The sequence below is a fragment of the Ostrea edulis genome, chromosome 6 (genome assembly GCF_947568905.1).
Source record: "Ostrea edulis chromosome 6, xbOstEdul1.1, whole genome shotgun sequence".
Lineage (NCBI taxonomy): Eukaryota > Metazoa > Mollusca > Bivalvia > Ostreida > Ostreidae > Ostrea > Ostrea edulis.
Genome location: NC_079169.1, coordinates 4,771,865 through 4,791,665, shown reverse-complemented (window position 1 = coordinate 4,791,665; position 19,801 = coordinate 4,771,865). Strand labels below are relative to the sequence as shown.

Sequence of the window (19,801 nt, the reverse complement as noted above, 5' to 3'; positions counted from 1 at the left end):
AATTGTCGATATTTGGATTTTTGTGTATATCTTTAAAACGCCAGGTTAGTGTCTTCACTATCCAAATACTCCCTTAATTTGCGCTTTATCTAATTAATTATTCACGATAATTAATTTTTTCCTGGTATTACCTCGGTTTGGTTTGGAGTTTATAAAACACCCGCACGTATCTCAAAATCCCTTGGTGAGTATCATGCAATAGCAACATCAGCTAGAGATAAATGTTTCAGGAGAGACATCAGTCCTTCCTGTCTCATTAATTAACACTCTTTTTTGTTTGTCTAATTCCTCAATGATTATACAGTGCTTTGGAGAACTCTATTTAACAGGGATTATTAACGTTAAACTGCATATAGATTTAACAACTTTGAATAAAATTCAACAGCCAGAACAAAAATACTTCCATATGTAAAACTTACACGGTACCAATTTTGATGCACCAGATGCGCATTTCGACAAAAAATGTCTCTTCAGTGATGCTCAACCCAAATGTTTGAAATCTGAGATAACTATGAAGTTTTAGAGCTAAATATAGCCAAAAACAGCGTGCCAAACAAGTGGAACCAAAGTCGTCCAAGGATAAGAGCTATGCATGAGGGAGATAATCCTTAATTTTGAAATGAATTTCTAAATTTTATAACAGCAATTAAATATACATCCGTATTTTCAAGCTAGTAACGAAGTACTTAGCTACTGGGCTGTAGAGACCCTCGGGGACTAACAGTCCACCAACAGAGGCCTCGACCCAGGGGTCATAATGTAAAACTTACACGGTACCAATTTTGATGCACCAGATGCGCATTTCGACAAAAAATGTCTCTTCAGGGATGCTCAACCCAAATGTTTGAAATCTGAGATAACTATGAAGTTTTAGAGCTAAATATAGCCAAAAACAGCGTGCCAAAAAAGTGGAACCAATACAATGTCATTGTACCTATCAATTATATATTATCTCAGGGTTACAGCAAGTAATTCTAGAATCCGAGTATACCTTCAGAATATAAATATAAACACTATCCAACCTTTACTTCGCATGTACTTTTAAAGTTATGGTTTCCTGTACTCGGTGTTGTTACTTGTACACGTGTAAATTTAAATAGCAAGGGCGGATCCAGGAATTGTGGTTACAGGGGGGCGCCTCGTTATGAGACAGTGGGTCCAGAGCAAAGCCCTGGTGGGGGTCCAGGGGACGAAGCTCCTGGATTTTACAGATTTTATGGGGCTTGAAATATTTCTCCTATTAAGTCATTTGTACTATTTTCTATCATTTTAATAAGGTGAAATTAATCAAATGACCCAAATTTTAAGGGGTTTTTGAAAAAAAAATTAAGTTCTCCCAATAAAGTAATTTAAGAAATCAAAGGATCTTGTCATTTATTACTCCGGGAGTTGAAGAAATTATTGCTTCTTTTATCGTTTAGTACACTTTCCGAAACAAGATACCGCGATTTACCTTAAATTTGACAATTTTAGAGGGGGGGGGGGGGGGCGCCGTCTGCGCCCCCTCTAAATCCGCCACTAAATAGATTGCTTACTCCTCCTAGGCACCTGATCCCACCTTTGGGGTGTCTAGGGGTCCGTGTTTGCCCAATTATTTATTTTGTATTCCTTATAGGAGTTATGAAATTGATCACTGTTCGTTTCATTTGTTGCCATATTGGGTAATTTTCGTTAATGATAAGTATTTTTTTTCTCTCAACTGTTAAAAATTCCCTCACATTTTCATCAGTTGAGAGAAAAAATGCCGTTTTAAAAATAATTAGAAAAATTAAATTAGTTTCAAACCACATTCATTGTATTTCTTTGTAGAGGACTAAAATGATATAAGGGTTCTTTTTGTCTCTCAAATTCTACATCCGTACTTTTTGTTTCAAACTTCAGTATATTTTGTGCAAAACTGATACAACGACTCTGCTGTTATTCTGAAGTTGGTCCAAATGACGCAGAATTGGAATTCTGACATGGTCATAAAATGACGTTTTGTATTTCGGCACATGAACTGGATATTTTCATACAGTTTTTATATTGCACTATCCTTGTGCCTATACTTATATAAAAAATCTTAAGATTCAGAAGGGGATGGTTACTCCACCTATCGTATTTCCAGAGGTTCTTGTGTGCCCTACTCTTAATTTTGTATGCTTTATAAGAGTTATGAGATTATTCATTGTTCGTTATCTTCACTCTCATTTATCCGACCAGTACACACACATCTATGTGATAGATGTTTTTGTTTCTTCAGTGCTGTGCTCTTTCTTTTCAAAGGGAAACGTTCACATGAATAAATGGGATTGAAATTGGGATATTGCGTTTCTTTAAATAATCTACACCCTAAATAACTATAAATATCAGAGATAAATTAAATAAATCTGTATTGGGCTGATTTTATTTTTTTTCAAATAAAATAAAATTTAAGTTTTCCTCTAAAGCTCTAAACTTCCAAGTTTTACATGGGCTCATAAACGCTATAATTACACACAGTCCGTCCAGTTTCTTTCTCTCTTTCTTAAAAACAATCAATGGATAAAAGATAAATTGATTATGTATGTTTTTATATTCTGTGCCTGTTATTTTGTGAAATATATATGAATTAATAGTTCTGAATCTCTGTTAGGGTTCGATACGCAAGGGCTTATTCTGCGTATTATCAGTTTTTAAATCGAGCCAGACCACTGACGAACAAGGTGATGGTATAGGGGGTTCAACAGTCTCTTTTAAACCCAGCATTTTGCAAAATTTATGGTAGTTTTAATAATCTAGTTTGCCAATACAACCTATCGTTGAATCAAATGCTATCTGGCGTGTTTCATACCTATTGTTAGGCCGTTTTATACCCACTGATTTTGACTACGGATTACTTTATTTACCTGATCAACATATAGGCTCACCACCTCCCCATCTTAAATCCCACCTATATCTAAAAATGTAGCTTAATTATTCGTCATCTTATGTAGCCCTTTTTGTTCGCCATCTTTTTGCTTGTTGTACACTTTGGAACAAGTTCCCAAGGTCTGTATTTTAACTAGTCATTGTTTGTTGTTTGTGATAATCATGTATGGGGAAAATCAGGACAGATGTGTTGAAATCCTATGTAATTACATTGTATGTATCTACTGATTTTCCCCTGTTTGAACTGGTTAGTACCATATTTATTTGTGAAATTATCTATATGGGGGAAATCAGAAATGATGGGTTGACATATTGTGCAAGATTATGACAGTGTTCGTGGATCGGTGATTTCCCCCCTTCTTTGTATGAACCTTTATCTTCGTCATTTGTTGTCTAAAATAAATGACATATTTCATTCTCATACAGTTTTACAGTGTTGATTTTTAAAGCAAAAACAAGCTTCGGTGAGCTGTCCTCTTGAAAAGAAAATAGTATGAAACATAAATAGGGCTCACGACAGGTATAACTGGACGACAGGGGATCCTTACTCCTAAGCACCTGATCCCACCCCTGGTGGTTCACCATTTGTTTTCTTCACATTTTTACCTCATCTAATGCTTTTAAAGAACTATTTCACTTTTCCCCCTTAAAAACAACATTACAGGCTTATGTGGAAGTAATGAAAAAGCCGAGCTCACATCATTCTTTTGTAAATAAGAATTATTGATTTGTCAATTATTCCTGTCTTTAACAGCCTACAAATTTATATCATTAAATCGCATAACGATGACTATGTCCAGGTTAATGATAAATGTGATAACTGGCAAATTATTTCATTTTAAGTTCAGTGTACATGTAGTATAGTTGTACAGTGTGCTTACCTACAGAAACAGTTTGTTGTGCTTCAGTTTGTTTGTCTTGTACTATTTGCATTTGTTTTGATTTATGAAAATTCTTGTCATATTTTCTATCATCTGCCTTTAAACTATTCATTAAAAAGATATTTTTAATGTGCTTCTTCGCTTTACGCATTAGGTATAATGATTGATGTAGTATGCTTCAATTTGCGCTGAATATGGCATTAGGTTTATATATAAGACAATGATATTATCTATCAATTGTAAGGGCAATGCAAATTTTGCGGGTATGTTAAGGCAGGTCATACATGCAAAATGCACCGTCTTTAAAAAATATCCTGAACAAAAGGAGAAAGCTACTTAATCTTTACAATTTATTTTGATTGTTTACATGAAAACATTTTGTTTCATAACAAGGTGACATCTGTGTGCATCGATATGACGTCATCACATGGTTGTTATAAATAGATTTCGAACGTACAATGTACCTTAATAGAAAACGGGGAAAAGTACATCACTACCACAGGGTTTAGACATTGATCTAAATGGCGATAATGTTGGCAAAATACCAAAAGTGTTGAATCCTACTGCGTTCAGTAAGAAATGATGATTAAATGTCTTCACATAAAACAATGTCAGTTTTCTACACTTTACAGTTTTAAAGTCTTATTAACAGACGGTTCTAGTAGCGATTGCCATGTACATGTACGTTATTACCTTTCGCCCAATATATAATGAGACCTTTAAAGTATGTGACGCACTTTTATACTCTTTAGTTTTATTTCAGTGTATGACAGGAAACTCGGCCATTGATCCGGGCAGCAGTAGGTCATTCGCATTTCTTTCGATCTTCGTAGCTATGTGATTTCTTTGGTATATGAATAAAACATACATGAAAATAAAATCGGAATTAATTATATATTATTAGTGAATTGCGTATTTCAATTATAACGTCGTATTATTTGGCAGATATTATCCCAACCAAGTTTTTTTATGATCTGCCTTAGCGAACCCGCGTTTCGTGTACTGACTTTACATATATTTGAATAACGTTATCATTAGGCACACATGTTTGTTTTTCTAGTAACGTTTTACTATTTATCTATTTTGTAGAATGGAATCGGACTACATCTTCTCTCGGATGCATTGTACCTGTATGCTACGTCCTTGGAAAATGTTCTGGTACAAGGATACACCCCAAAAAATAGTTCACTGATAGTCCAAAACATGCAAAACGTGACAATAACAAGTATGTTTTCATTCCATTATTTAGCGTCGTCAACAATAGCGATTTATTTTGGTCAGCGTAAAAAGAAAATTCTGAACAACGGGGATGGTTTTTTTTTTATTTCTCATTTATATTCCAGCACCTTATGGGAGCTTTACAACTGATCAGAATGGTACACGAAAAACAACTTTTGCACTGTTCAACATTTACCACGAAGATTTCACTGAAATTGGATCATTTGACGGGTAACAATGTGTTGAATGTTTGTAGCTGTTTGGCAGACAGCGGTAATCATTGTACGCGTCAGTGAATATTGAACCATATTCTGATCTTAATTTAGCGTTGATGTAATGGAAACAACGTTAAGCTTTTAAACCTTTGTATACAAGCTTGTTTGTCAATCTTAAAAAGAATCCCTATTCGGTGTTATTTTTGATCACGCATCATTTTTGAATGGGATGAAACAATAATTGCGTGGTGTCATGATACGCTTGTATTCTTTGCTAAGGTTGTTCCACATCAGATAGGTCGGCTCTTACCATTTAGAGGATGTTACCCAACGATCTGTAGTTTGATCTATGCATCGATAATTGGTTTGAACTAAATAATGATTTAAAGCAGTTATCTATTTTCCCCCATTCTAGACTTTTTCACTTGTATAGAGACGACACCAGATACCACAAATATTGACCTATATACGGACCTTATGTCTGTAACAATGAGATATGTTTAATGTGCCAACGTCTACCGTGACACAGAAACTCTGTTTTAATGTTCCAACCGAAAACGAATTTCACTTCTAAAATACTGGCCGTTTGACGAAGGAGCAGTCACTAACTACGTTAAACGTCTTAGTTTTGACGCGGCGCCACGATTGGTACCTCCCGGTTGCATAGCGAAAACAGACTACCGCAACTGGTTTTATTTTATAATTTTTTTCACTCCTAGGTTATTGACGTGTCACCAGCTGTATGTAAAGTACTATAAATCTATATTTATGCTTAGCGCTCGAGACCGTAGTATTGGGATATCTTTTATGTGCCAAAGCCTGACGCGACACGGGACCTTAGTTTTAAGGTAATATCCGAAAGACCCATGATTTTCACTTCTACATGTCGAGCGTTTGACGAAGGAGCAATCACTACCTATGTTTACGTCTTAGATTTGACGCGACCATGGCACTGACCGGGGCTCGAGCTCGGGGCCTCCGGTCACAAAGCGAACGCTTGCATCTGATCTACCGCGACCGAAAAGGTGTTATGTCAGGTAAGCAATATATTTTGCTTGTTATGCTTCCATTAAGCTAGAGAGAAATTTAGTTGAGATAGTTGTATTTGTTTTTCTAAAATAGGAAGAAAAGCATCTTCCCTACCAATAGTACGATCCGCTGGCCAGGAGGAAGCACGCATGCACCTTTGGGGAGACCGTTATGTGGATGGAAGGGCGAATCTTGTGTGGAGATTAATTCCAATACATGTAAGGGCTCTCCCCCTCTCTTTCTCCTTCATATTGATTCTTGATTATGATCCTGCTCGAATCAGTTTTAAATTTTGGAATCAGCATTGTACCTTACTTTTTACAGATGTTATTGCCTCCATATCCACCATGTCAGCGCTGCTTGTCCTGCTCTTGTTGGCATCGATGATCATATTCTTCCATATACGAAAGTACTAAGCGTTCATTTTCTAGTTTTTGATTACCAAAGTAAATAACACCTAAGAAGTTGAAAAATGAATTAATCCATTTTGCTTTGATTTTATTTTTTCAGATAGAGGTGTCTTGACTTTTTATAAGTGTTTCTGTGACGCTTTGTTTACATGTCTCAGAAAAAAATGTGTTTTAGTTGTCGCTTCATACCTTTTCACAATGATTCTCTGATTAATTCATTGTAGAAAAAGGTTGCTAAAAGAAGAAATGGAAAATATGCAGTGGAAAATACCTTTTTCCGATCTGGACACCAGTGCAGGCAAACTATTTCATAGTGTGTGTAGTAAGGTAAAGCATCATTTAGTGTGTGTAGTAAGGTAAATCATCATTTAGTGTGTGTAGTAAGGTAAAGCATCATTTAGTGTGTATAGTAAGGTATAGCATCATTTAGTGTGTGTAGTAAGGTAAAGCATCATTTAGTGTGTGTAGTAAGGTAAATCATCATTTAGTGTGTGTAGTAAGGTAAATCATCATTTAGTGTGTGTAGTAAGATAAATCACCATTTAGTGTGTGTAGTAAGGTAAAGCATCATTTAGTGTGTGTAGTAAGATCAAGCATCATTTAATGTGTGTGTGTGTAGTAAGGTAAAGCATCATTTAGTGTGTGTAGTAAGGTAAAGCATCATTTAGTGTGTGTAGTAAGGTAAAGCATCATTTAGTGTGTGTAGTAAGGTAAAGCATCATTTAGTGTGTGTAGTAAGGTAAATCACCATTTAGTGTGTGTAGTAAGATCAAGCATCATTTAGTGTGTGTAGTAAGGTAAATCATCATTTAGTGTGTGTAGTAAGGTAAATCATCATTTAGTGTGTGTAGTAAGGTAAATCATCATTTAGTGTGTGTAGTAAGGTAAATCATCATTTAGTGTGTGTGGTAAGGTAAATCATCATTTAGTGTGTGTAGTAAGACCAAACATCATTTAGAGTGTGTGTCTCTGTGTGTGTAGTAAGGTAAAGCATCATTTAGTGTGTGTAGTAAGGTAAAGCATCATTTAGTGTGTGTAGTAAGGTAAAGCATCATTTAGTGTGTGTAGTAAGGTAAATCACCATTTAGTGTGTGTAGTAAGATCAAGCATCATTTAGTGTGTATAGTAAGATCAAGCATCATTTAATGTGTGTGTGTGTAGTAAGGTAAATCATCATTTAGTGTGTGTAGTAAGGTAAATCATCATTTAGTGTGTGTAGTAAGGTAAATCATCATTTAGTGTGTGTAGTAAGATCAAGCATCATTTAATGTGTGTGTGTGTAGTAAGGTAAATCATCATTTAGTGTGTGTAGTAAGGTAAAGCATCATTTAGTGTGTGTAGTAAGGTAAATCATCATTTAGTGTGTGTAGTAAGATAAAGCATCATTTAGTGTGTGTAGTAAGGTAAATCATCATTTAGTGTGTGTAGTAAGGTAAATCATCATTTAGTGTGTGTAGTAAGGTATAGCATCATTTAGTGTGTGTAGTAAGGTAAAGCATCATTTAGTGTGTGTAGTAAGGTAAATCATCATTTAGTGTGTGTAGTAAGATCAAGTATCATTTAGTGTGTGTAGTAAGGTAAATCATCATTTAGTGTGTGTAGTAAGATCAAGCATCATTTAGAGTGTGTGTTTGTGTGTGTGTAGTAAGGTAAAGCATCATTTAGTGTGTGTAGTAAGGTAAAGCATCATTTAGTGTGTGTAGTAAGGTAAAGCATCATTTAGTGTGTGTAGTAAGGTAAAGCATCATTTAGTGTGTGTAGTAAGGTAAAGCATCATTTAGTGTGTGTATACGGATGTATATTTAATTGCTGTTACAAAATTTAGAAATTCATTTCAAAATTAAGGATTATCTCCGTCACTCATAGCTCTTATCCTTAGACAAATTTGACTCCACTTTTTTGGCACACCGTTTTCCCCTTAAGTAGCTCTAAAACTTCATTGTTATTTCGGATTTCAAACATTTCGGTTGAGCATCACTGAAGAGACCTTATTTGTCGAAATGCGCATCTGATGCTTAAAAATTGGTAACGTATAAGTTTTACATGGCAACTCAATAACTCACTACAGCATCCTGGCCCAAATATTATCCCTATTCCTAAGACTAACCCATCCTTAATATTTAGCACTAATTACAACCTTAATCAGAGCATCTTGGCTCAGATCCTTACCGTAATCATGGCACCATACCCCTAATCCTAACCTTACACATATCATCCTATACCTAAAACTAAACACAGAATCTCATTCCTAATTCTCAATGTAACCATACCATTTTAACTCTAATTACAACCTTAATCATATGATACTGGCCTTGATCCTAACCCTAAAATAAGACCCTATAATTAATCCTAGCCCTAAACGTAGCATTTATATCCCAATCTTAACACTGATGAGACCATCATATTCCAAATCCTAACCATTATAGCATCCTATCCCTCTAATCCTGACCCTAAATCTAGCAAGATAACGAACAGTGATCAATCTCATAACTCCCATAAGGAATTCAGAATAGAGAGTTGGAGAAACAGAGACCCCTGAATATGCCAGAGGTGGGATCATCTTTAACCTAATCTTTACTCTAACACATCCTATTCCTAATCAAACATTGCGTCATATCGATTGACCTAATGTTAGCTTCCTATTCCAAATTCTAACCATAATCATAGTAGGTTAACCACAATCATATTTCTAATCATAGCATCTTAGCTCTATTCATAATCCTAGAATCGTATCCCTAATTCTAACTCTTATCATATTTTTTTTAGTAACAATCATAATATTAATCTCCTAAATGTTATCCTGATACTGAACTTGTACTTATGTTACATCCTAATCTAACCCTAGGTTAAGATTACAATTAAGTTTAGTCTACTCTCTGTCCTAGGTTTACACTTCTGTTAGCGGAAAATTAACATTTAGTTCTCATTGTTATATTATACCATATATACTGACAAATACGTTTAATTTGAAGTGTTCTTGGAGACGAAGTCTGTGTCGGAACAGACGGTTTGACGGATTATACAATTCAACGAACATATAAACTTGATCGGGAATGAAAATTGTGGTTGTCACAGATAAAATGGATACAGATGTGATGAATAGTATATACATTTGGTCTGAAGATATTAAAGTTGTAACCCCCTAAATTCTGCAATGCCAATAGTAGTTCTCTTGTTCGGTGATTTATTTTCGTATGTTTTTATTTCAGTCCTCCTTCTTGAATGACACGAGAACTACTCGATCACGGTCTGTAAGTGGGAAGACTGATACATCTGCCATCGCCTTCCAGATATTTACCAAAACTGCCAACTACCAGGGCTCCATAGTCGCCATTAAATTCGTGAACAAAGCTTTTATAGCAATCACTCCACCCATTATTCAAGAGATTAATCAGGTCTGTTTAACGACATATTTTTAAATGCCATTTAAAGTAATATTTTGTTTCTAGATACCGTTAAAACAGCCATTCTGAATTACCAAAATGTACATATGAAGAAATAAGAAATCTCATTCATTTGAGAGAAATGGTCCAAAAGGCAACACAATTTTAGAAATAGTCATGTGACTTCTCCTAATTTTAGCAGTAGTCATGTGACTTCTCCGAATTTTAACAGTAGTCATGTGACTTCTAATTTTAGCAGTAGTCACGTGACTTCTGCTTACCCATGTGTTTAATTCTAATAGAATTTCCTATATAAAATGCCAAACTGTGAATGTCGTAATACATACAGAAACATTGCTTATTTCAGATCCGTGGATTAAAACACAACAATGTGTTTACTTTAGTTGGAGCGTGTGTGGACCCTATGAATGTGTACATTGTTGGTACTTACTACAGTAAAGGGAGCTTACTGGATGTTCTGTCCAATGCTAACATAAAACTAGACAACATTTTCAAACTTTCCTTTGCTTCAGATATTGCGAAAGTAAGTATCGCTGAATGTTTTTGCCTCATGCGGAATATGTCGGACATCATACAATTATTGACAATTTCTCTACCAATACGATGTTTTAGTTACCTAAGCCCGCAGGGCGAGGTGAATGTTGTAATTCGAGAGTAGCTAAAGTATCAAATTGACCGTGAAAATGAAATGTTAATAATTGCTTTATACTGAATTTAATAATTTAAAACATCTAAACTGGATAACAGAGCTTACGAAATGATACCTAGTCGGTCATTTTTGTACACAGCTAAAGTGCAGGACCTAGTCGAAAGTGATAAGAGACATGATTTTTTATTATATGATTGAATGACTTAAAACATCGAAACCGATTACTAGAGCTTATAAAACGATACCATGACCAGCCCTCTTTAAATCGAACTCAATGTTACTCAACTTCAAAATTTGCTTCTCCAGTCTGTGATCGAAGTCGCCTTTTCTTTACAGCTATTGGACAAAACCTGATCAAAAATGAATAGAGACGCAAGTTCTCATTGTACAATCAAATAATAATAATCAATCGTGTGACAATATTATGATTTCATTTACATGCATTTCATTACTGGTCATCTCGAAGGCACATGGAAGTAATCAAAATATTTTCTAGTTTGACCTCCTATCATGATTGTTTTAAAGACTCTGTGGTTATCTGTATGATACACTCACAATCAAATACCTTGATAGCCATACATAACATTGAAGCATATTCTATCAAAAATTCTAAGTACTCTGGTTACAGTTTGATTCGTGGTCCAAGATGGATATTGACATAAGACATTATTGCATTATTAGTGAGAGAGGGGCATAGAGAAAGGGATAGGGAGAAAGATGGGTGATCAGATATTACCAAGGTCATATTGTCACCAATCCTCTAATTTGTGGTTTACAGGGAATGGCGTACATTCATGATTCTGTAATTGAATCCCATGGTAAACTACGGTCTAGCAATATCTATATTGACTCTCGATGGATGTGCAAAATAGGGGATTTTCCAATGCCAAAGTTCTGCGATGGAGCAAAAATCTGCGATGACGAGAAAAATTCAGAAAGTTTTAGTAAGTATTGAAGTTTACATATGTTCTGTGTAAGACAAAGTGTGATATTATTAAGTATGGTTTTAGTAAGTATTGAAGTTTACATATGTTCTGTGTAAGACAAAGTGTGATATTATTAAGTATGGTTTTAGTAAGTATTGAAGTTTACATATGTTCTGTGTAAGACAAAGTGTGATATTATTAAGTATGGTTTTAGTAAGTATTGAAGTTTACGTATGTTCTGTGTAAGACAAAGTGTGATATTATTAAGTATGGTTTTAGTAAGTATTGAAGTTTACATATGTTCTGTGTAAGACAAAGTGTGATATTATTAAGTATGGTTTTAGTAAGTATTGAAGTTTACGTATGTTCTGTGTAAGACAAAGTGTGATATTATTAAGTATGGTTTTAGTAAGTATTGAAGTTTACGTATGTTCTGTGTAAGACAAAGTGTGATATTATTAAGTATGGTTTTAGTAAGTATTGAAGTTTACATATGTTCTGTGTAAGACAACATGTGATATTATTAAGTATGGTTTTAGTAAGTATTGAAGTTTACGTATGTTCTGTGTAAGACAAAGTGTGATATTATTAAGTATGGTTTTAGTGGTGATACATGCATTTATATAAAATGCTCCGCGCATTTATGATACAAATGAAACAATATTTTTATTGAACAAAGAAAGCACTTGCATCTTCTGTAACTGGGGATTCTAAACTGGAAAAAAAATGACATACTTTAAATTGCCAATTATATAAATTGTGCGTAAATGAATCAAAACGTCTTTACATTAACTGCCCGCGACTGTTCCTAGGCGTGCGATGTTCCCCGTGGTGTTCTTTCCAATCTATCTAGCAATAACTGGACCTGCTCTTCAATCAAGCATTCCAATATCTCTAGCGATAACTGGATTGCCTCCAGAATCAAGCATTCCAATCTCTCTAGCGATCACTGGATTGCCTCCAGAATCAAGCATTTCAATATTCCTTGCAATAACTAAACTGCCATAACGATTCCAGTGTTTCTAGTAATAACTGGACCTCTTCCTGAATCAATCCCTTTTGAAATAGACCAGCGTAGACGGAATTGTTGAATTAAGAAACACTATTAACAGGACGAACGACTAGTGTGTAGTAAACACCTTAATTTTCTCAAAGCAGTGTAAAGACTGTTGTAGACTGGATCAGGATTAACATTAAATACGAAAGAGAAATAGGACCACCTATTACTTTCCAAACAATTAAGGACAACACTACACTTCCCCGAATCACTATTCAAGCGTCCACTGATCCACATCGCTTCCCATTCTGAATTTGAAATCTACCATAGTACGACCATTAAATTAATGGGCAGCAACAACATTGGTGTTCAGTGTCTTTCAAAAATTAATTGCTCATATGGTGTTTATATATCTCAACTGATTCGATGCGCAAGGGCTTGTTTTGCATATTATCAGTTTTTAAATCGCAGGCTACTGACAAACAAGTTGATGGTGCAGGGGTTTCAACAGTCTCGTTTAAAGTCAGCATTTCGCAAATTCTATGGTCGTTATAACAATCTAGTTTGCAAATACAATCCATCATTGGATCTGACGTGTTTCATACCGATGATTAGGCCATTCTTGGTACACTGATTTTAAGTACGGATGACTCCGTTTGCCTGGTCGAAATATGGGGCTGACTGCGGTTGTGACCGTCGGCGGGGATACTTGCTCTTCCTGGGCACCTGTGATCCCACCTCATGTGTATCCGGGGATCCATTTTTGCCCAACTCTCAATTTTGTATTGCTTATAGGAGTTGTGAAATTGTTCACTGTTTGTTATCTTCACCTTTCATCCAGAGTTTATGAAAACTTGCATTAAAGCATTAGACTTGTTTGACACCTATCTGAAAAATGGTAGGACTGATTGTTATGTTTCTAAGCAGGATCGATCAGATAGTGGATCCGACAGGACTTATGGCGGATGTGACCGGTTGACAGGGGATGCTTACTCCTCGTAGACACCTGATCCCACCTCTGGTATATCCAGGGATCCGTGATTCCCCAACTCCTTATTCTGTAATCCTTGAAGGAGTTATGAGATTGATCATTGTTCCATATCTTTCATAGATAAGCTTTTAAATAAATTATGTTTCATAAGATTATAAAAACATGTCAGCCAATAAAGGACCACAATTCGTGCCCATGGGAATCCCAATAGATTTTTGGAAGGCCCGATAAACCAAATACTACCAAACTATTGTCATTTAAGAATCCCAGCATCATTTTGATATCAACTTCAAAGTACTCGAGCGTAGAACTTGAGTGGTGGTTTGAAAAGTAATTTTTTGAATGACCGATTGTTAGAAATGAATTTTTCCTTTTTCCCTTGTTGTTGAACAAGTAGGTATCTATGCTTTCAAAAGGTCTAGTGTTTAATTTATCGTGAGGAATGGTCGTGTAAAGTGTAGAAAAGTCATACATTTTGATGTTGTTGATTGGCGTAAATCTACTAATAGTTGGTTTAGAAAAATTAGAATCCACATTTGATTTACATCACTTCTGGCATATATTGCAACACAATGAGTTTGGAGTTTCTCCTTCACAGTTGTTTTCGTTTATGTCTATATAAAGGTTTTTGAGAAGTTTTAAAATCCAGTATAAGAACAGTAACTCATTGCCTCGTCACATTGAGTGGGATATCAAATGTGTTTAAAACTAAAGCATGGTTTTCAAGAATTTCATCTTTTCAAAAGGCATTTGGAGTATAAGTAAGATTACAAAATGTGGATTTGATGCCGAGTTTGTTTAAAATACAGGTGTAATAATGATCCTTACAAACAAAGGCAATGCTGTTATAAGCTTTGTCAGTTAGACCCAAAACCTATTCCTCATGTAACCTATCTAATTCTTTTATCACTTTTGGTTTATTAAACACAGAAGGATATGCGGTACGTACTTTTGTTTTGATCTGTCTAATGCTTGATTTTAATATTTCATGGTGTTAAAAAAACACTTCAGAACTGTTTTGTTGAAAACGTATTTGGCACAATAGGACCCTATAAGAAGCTGCCTTTGATGTCGGATATTCTAGCAGTTAGAAATAAAATATCACCGTCTGTATGGTTCTTCTACTGTTGCATTGGTATTCTGATAATACATAGTTTGATATATCATACTGATTTATTCGTCATTAGGAAGTACATACATTATTTGTTTGGTTGTGGGGTTTATTGTAATCATATTGAGACGTTACCAAGTGTAGCCACGTCATTATTTTTACAATAGAAACCAGTTTCGTTGTCGGTAACGTTTAGGCCTGTATATGTATGATTGAATTCAGCACATGCATTGAAGAATCGCCTACTGCCTTAGGTTCGATATCCATTCTTTACTTTTTAATCAGTAATTTGAAACATTGATTTGTTTTCAGAATTTCTTTGGTTGGCTCCAGAACTTCTTAGACTAGTGTGCATACCACCGAAAGGAACTCAGAAAGCAGATGTTTACGCGTTTGCTATCATTCTACAAGAAATTATTCTCCGCTCTATTCCTTATGAAAATGAAACCATGGAACCACATGGTAAGATAGTATTTTAATGAGGTTCTACGAACCCCTGAAACCACACTATAAGCTGTTTATTTCAATAAACGTATGAGACTAAAGTTCATACCCTGGTTATATATTAAAACAAGGCTATATACTAAGGACTAGATGGCATGATTGAGTACAGATGGAAAACGTACTTTGGACTAGATGACATGATTGAGTACAGATGACAAACGTACTTTGGGGATGGGAAAGACAAATTACCATCAACTAGTTCTGATATCACATATAATTTCATTAGTCGATATATAAACAGTATATATCAATACATGAATGTTGATATACGTTAAAATTCAACACTACATTGCAATTTGATTTAATAGTATAATGGTATCAATATCACTGTTCTATTTTGTATTTCACATTTTATGCATCAAATCAAGTCTTTAAGAATTACAGATACTGATAGGTCTTGAACATTAATTCATATCTGATATGGACAAATGAAATCTTTTACGAATAAGGTAAGTATATATAAGATAAGATGCTCGATACCCTCCGCCGTTGTACGAATTTGAACATTAAAAAAAAACATTTTAAAACACATCTTTTTATAGTATTAGTATTATAGGTGGTTAAATCTTTATGGTTTCTTTACCATCATTTTTAACATGACTTTTTCAAGTGTATTTGTTTATTTCAACTATTGTATTTTATATCATTTGATTGTACGGCGTGGAACTTTCTTAATGCACAGCGTGTTTTAAAGTTTAGTAATTTTACTTCACATTATTGATGTTTTGCTAGCATTGTTTTGATATTATCGTTCTTAATGCTATTGTAATTTCTTTTTACTACTTTTATAACATGCTGTATCATTTTTATTGTGTGCAGCGCTTTAGAGGTTATTCATAGTCAAAGAGGACGCTATATAGATAAATATTATTATTATCAAATATTATTGATGAGATTTTGAACGGTACGAAATTCATTCATTGGCATCGATTACTGCTTTTAGAGATTTTACGGCGTGTACGAGCTTCCGAGTCACCTCCCTTTCGACCCAAAGTCTCTGTAAACACAGCAGACCGGAAAATATTGGAGTTGATGAAGATGTGCTGGGAGGAAATCCCCATGTTCCGTCCCAACTTTTCTACCATTGTATCTGTTTTAAAACAGGCAAATAATGGAAGGTAACATACTCGTATATTTCAAATTCGACAGGAAAGGAATATTCCAGCAGTGATTTCAGGAATATTTTATCCAAACTTCATTTTGCACTATAGATTTATTATACGTTTGTTTCTCAAAGAACAACCAATCTGGTAGACCAGATGGTCCATATGATGGAAAAGTATGCTGATCACTTAGAGGATTTGGTGGGAGAGCGCACGCGCCAGTTGGAGGAGGAACAGAAAAAGACAGATGAACTTCTACATCGAATGCTGCCTCCGTAGGAATACATTTTTCTTCTTATCTGCCTACTATGTAGATTCTTCTTTAACATATTGTGTGCTAATGTTATTGCGTACTTCAAGCACAAATATAATATTTAATGATTTGCTACAATAATAACAATACCATTCATTCTTATGAAATTTTATATTTGAATTACAAGTTGCACGTCGAGGTCCTGTATTTTTGGCATTAAAAAAACACGAATAAATGTTAAAGCAACTAATGAACAAAAAGAATGGCGGCGCCCATATTGACCGTTTAAAATGTGGGATATGACATTTCATTCTGGTAGAAATGGTTTTTAATTTCTTTTGCAGAAGTATAGCTCATGATTTAAAGTATGGAAACCCTATCCGTCCTGAGAGTGTAGAATGTGTCACCATATTCTTCAGTGACATAGTACAGTTCACGAAGCTAGCGTCAGAGAGCACTGCGATAGAGGTAGCAATATGCTTCATTTTATAGTTCCCATCACGTGTCCGCCATAATCGTAATGATCAGCTATTAGTCGTGTTCATGGAAAAGGATTTCAGGAGTTTTCTTAAATCGCCTGGGCTAAACGTTCTAATGAACTTTTCCTATCGAGATCTACTAGTATCTACCATAGGGTACTTTTCACATTTTTAGAATTTTCTCAAAAACCACTGAACATATTTAGACCAACCTGACCAAAAGAATATTTATTAAAACATAATTTAATGTTTGTTAAAATGCAGGAGCTGGCCGTCTTCAAACGGTAGATAAGTAAATACAATAGTTTCGGAAACGGTACATATAAAAACATAATACGTCCGTCACAATCTTATGTAGATTGTTTTCCTTAAGCCATGATTGAGTTGTAGAACTTTACTTCAGGTAGCATTAGCTAATATGTATATACGGTGTGACCGTTGGACCGAGCGAAGCATGAAATGGTCATTGACGTGTCCCAAGTAATAAACATATTTCGGTTAAGTACGGTAAATTATAATTCATTTAAGAATATACATGTATATTATTTATGAAATTCCTCTTGCGTTAAACACCCAGTAACATTTAGTTATTATATAGCTAATAAATGTATATTATAAAATCTGCGTAAAATCTAGAGAATGTTATCGTTCAATATCCTGAGAATTTATTAAACGCTAACTTTGTATTGCGTAAATTGTATGTGCCCGAAACATTCCGAGTATGAGCGTTCAATATTGACGTTACCGTAACGACGTAAACAAGCCAAAATGGCAGACGACGGTCCTCCGAATCTGACAGAGCCGGTATTTGATATTTTCTTAAGCAAAATGTTTTATTGTACATAAATTATGATGTCCCCATTTACAAAATCAGTTTGCTTCATGCATTAATGACGGATTAAATATTGAACAGTTAAGGAATGCATGCTGTTATTGCACACCTTCACCTTGGATGCCAATATTGATTAATTCTCGTCTATTTTGGAGTAGTTTGAGTGAAAAGGGATATAATTTAACAACTAAACACTTTAGCTATATAATAAAAGGGTTATTGAACTTATATAGGTGAATATTGGTACTCGTTGGCTGTCAAAATGCACTCGCAAGCTCGTGCATTTTGACAGCCAACTCGTGCCAATATTCACCAATATAAGTTCAATAACCCTATAATATTAAAGGGGGAAAACATAAGGATAACTACAGGATTTAACATTATACAGCCCAGTAGCTAAGTACTTCGTTACTAGCTCGAAAATACGGATGTATATTTAATTGCTGTTATAAAATTTAGAAATTCATTTCAAAATTAAGAATTATCTCCCTCGTGCATAGCTCTTATCCTTGGACGAATTTGGCTCCACTTTTTTGGCATGCTGTTTTTGGCTATATTTAGCTCTAAAACTTCATAGTTATTTCGGATTTCAAACATTTCGGTTGAGCATCACTGAAGAGACATTATTTGTCGAAATGCGCATCTGGTGCATCAAAATTGCTACCGTATATAAGTTTTACATACACCTGTTTACTGGTTATGAGGTCAATAACAAGTTTATTGTCCCCCAAGACAGCAACTATTTCCCGAGGCGGCATTAGCCTAGACGGAATCGACCGAGGTGATCCGAGTGGTAAACTGATTAGAGTTATCAGACTTTGACGTCATAGAAAAAAAAACGCAGGAAAATATAGCATCCGGTAAATAGATTGGAGACTATTTCCGTAGGGCAGATAGTTCAGACACTATTTCACGGCTAGCGTTATCCAGAAGAAATAGCAAATTTATTCACCTAACATTTATATAGCAAAACCATTCTAAGGTATAATAAAAGGTAATATATTGCCAGACGACGTAAACCGTGCATTGTGACGTCACATTCACCCTGGGCGTTTTTCTTCTTTCAAATCAAGCAATTATAAACATCAGCAAATGCATCCCTTTAGCAATTTAAAAGACAGTTAAAACTAAATAAAGTTAATTAACTACATATGTATTTTAGATTTGTAAAAAAGTAAGAGTAAATATATCGTATATTTTTATTTAAAGAAACTCATGAACTCGTTCGTCTATTTAGTCGTATTATTGTTTTTCTATTTAATGATTTGCTACAATAATAATAATACCATTCATTCTTACGAAATTTTATATTTGAATTACAAGTTGCACGTCGGAGTCCTGTATTTTTGCCATTCAAATTTAAAACATGAATAACTGTTAAAACAACTAAAGAACAAATGCGCCCATATTGATCATAATCTTTTCAGTGAAAATGTAAAAATGTAGCCGATTATCTATATTCCTTTGCTGATTTTGTCAATGTTTCTTAACATACATGTTACCTTCAGAGTCTTGCTTCGCAGACGTTACTTCGGCCTGTCCGCTTTGTTCGATATAATGAGGCTGTGATATATTTTCTTTTGCATGGTATGAATAAAACATCCTAGCTTTAAAAAAACTGTTACAGGGGATTGATTGAACAGTGTGTAAATCATTTCCCAAATATTCACTGATTTCAACAACCTGTAATTTTTATAAAATATGAAATAAGGTTAATAAATTGTTGGCAATTAAAATCCTCGAGAAACGCGCATTTTCGGGTTGATTTTAAGGCTTGGAAACTGAGGGCAGTCAAATGGATACACCATGTACTCACTTTGTAATATTTCTTCAAATCTGACGAAGTTCAACGGCCTGTAATTTTCTAAAAAGAAAACAAAGAAATAAGATGACCAAAACCTCGTATCTTC

General features: G+C 34.7%; 1 protein-coding gene across 1 annotated transcript in view; it reads left to right on the top strand.

Annotated features, from left to right (window-relative positions):
• The window catches only part of LOC130047027 (atrial natriuretic peptide receptor 1-like), a 66,279-nt gene that overhangs the window by 37,826 nt on the left and 8,652 nt on the right, over positions 1-19,801 (top strand). The window contains exons 6-17 of the mRNA XM_056141144.1: positions 4,860-4,995; positions 5,114-5,219; positions 6,326-6,450; positions 6,557-6,641; positions 6,867-6,969; positions 9,852-10,037; positions 10,393-10,569; positions 11,474-11,639; positions 15,033-15,182; positions 16,168-16,342; positions 16,462-16,602; positions 16,925-17,048. Of these exons, the coding sequence (XP_055997119.1) occupies positions 4,860-4,995; positions 5,114-5,219; positions 6,326-6,450; positions 6,557-6,641; positions 6,867-6,969; positions 9,852-10,037; positions 10,393-10,569; positions 11,474-11,639; positions 15,033-15,182; positions 16,168-16,342; positions 16,462-16,602; positions 16,925-17,048 (1,674 nt within the window). The remainder of the gene's footprint in view (positions 1-4,859; positions 4,996-5,113; positions 5,220-6,325; positions 6,451-6,556; positions 6,642-6,866; positions 6,970-9,851; positions 10,038-10,392; positions 10,570-11,473; positions 11,640-15,032; positions 15,183-16,167; positions 16,343-16,461; positions 16,603-16,924; positions 17,049-19,801) is intronic.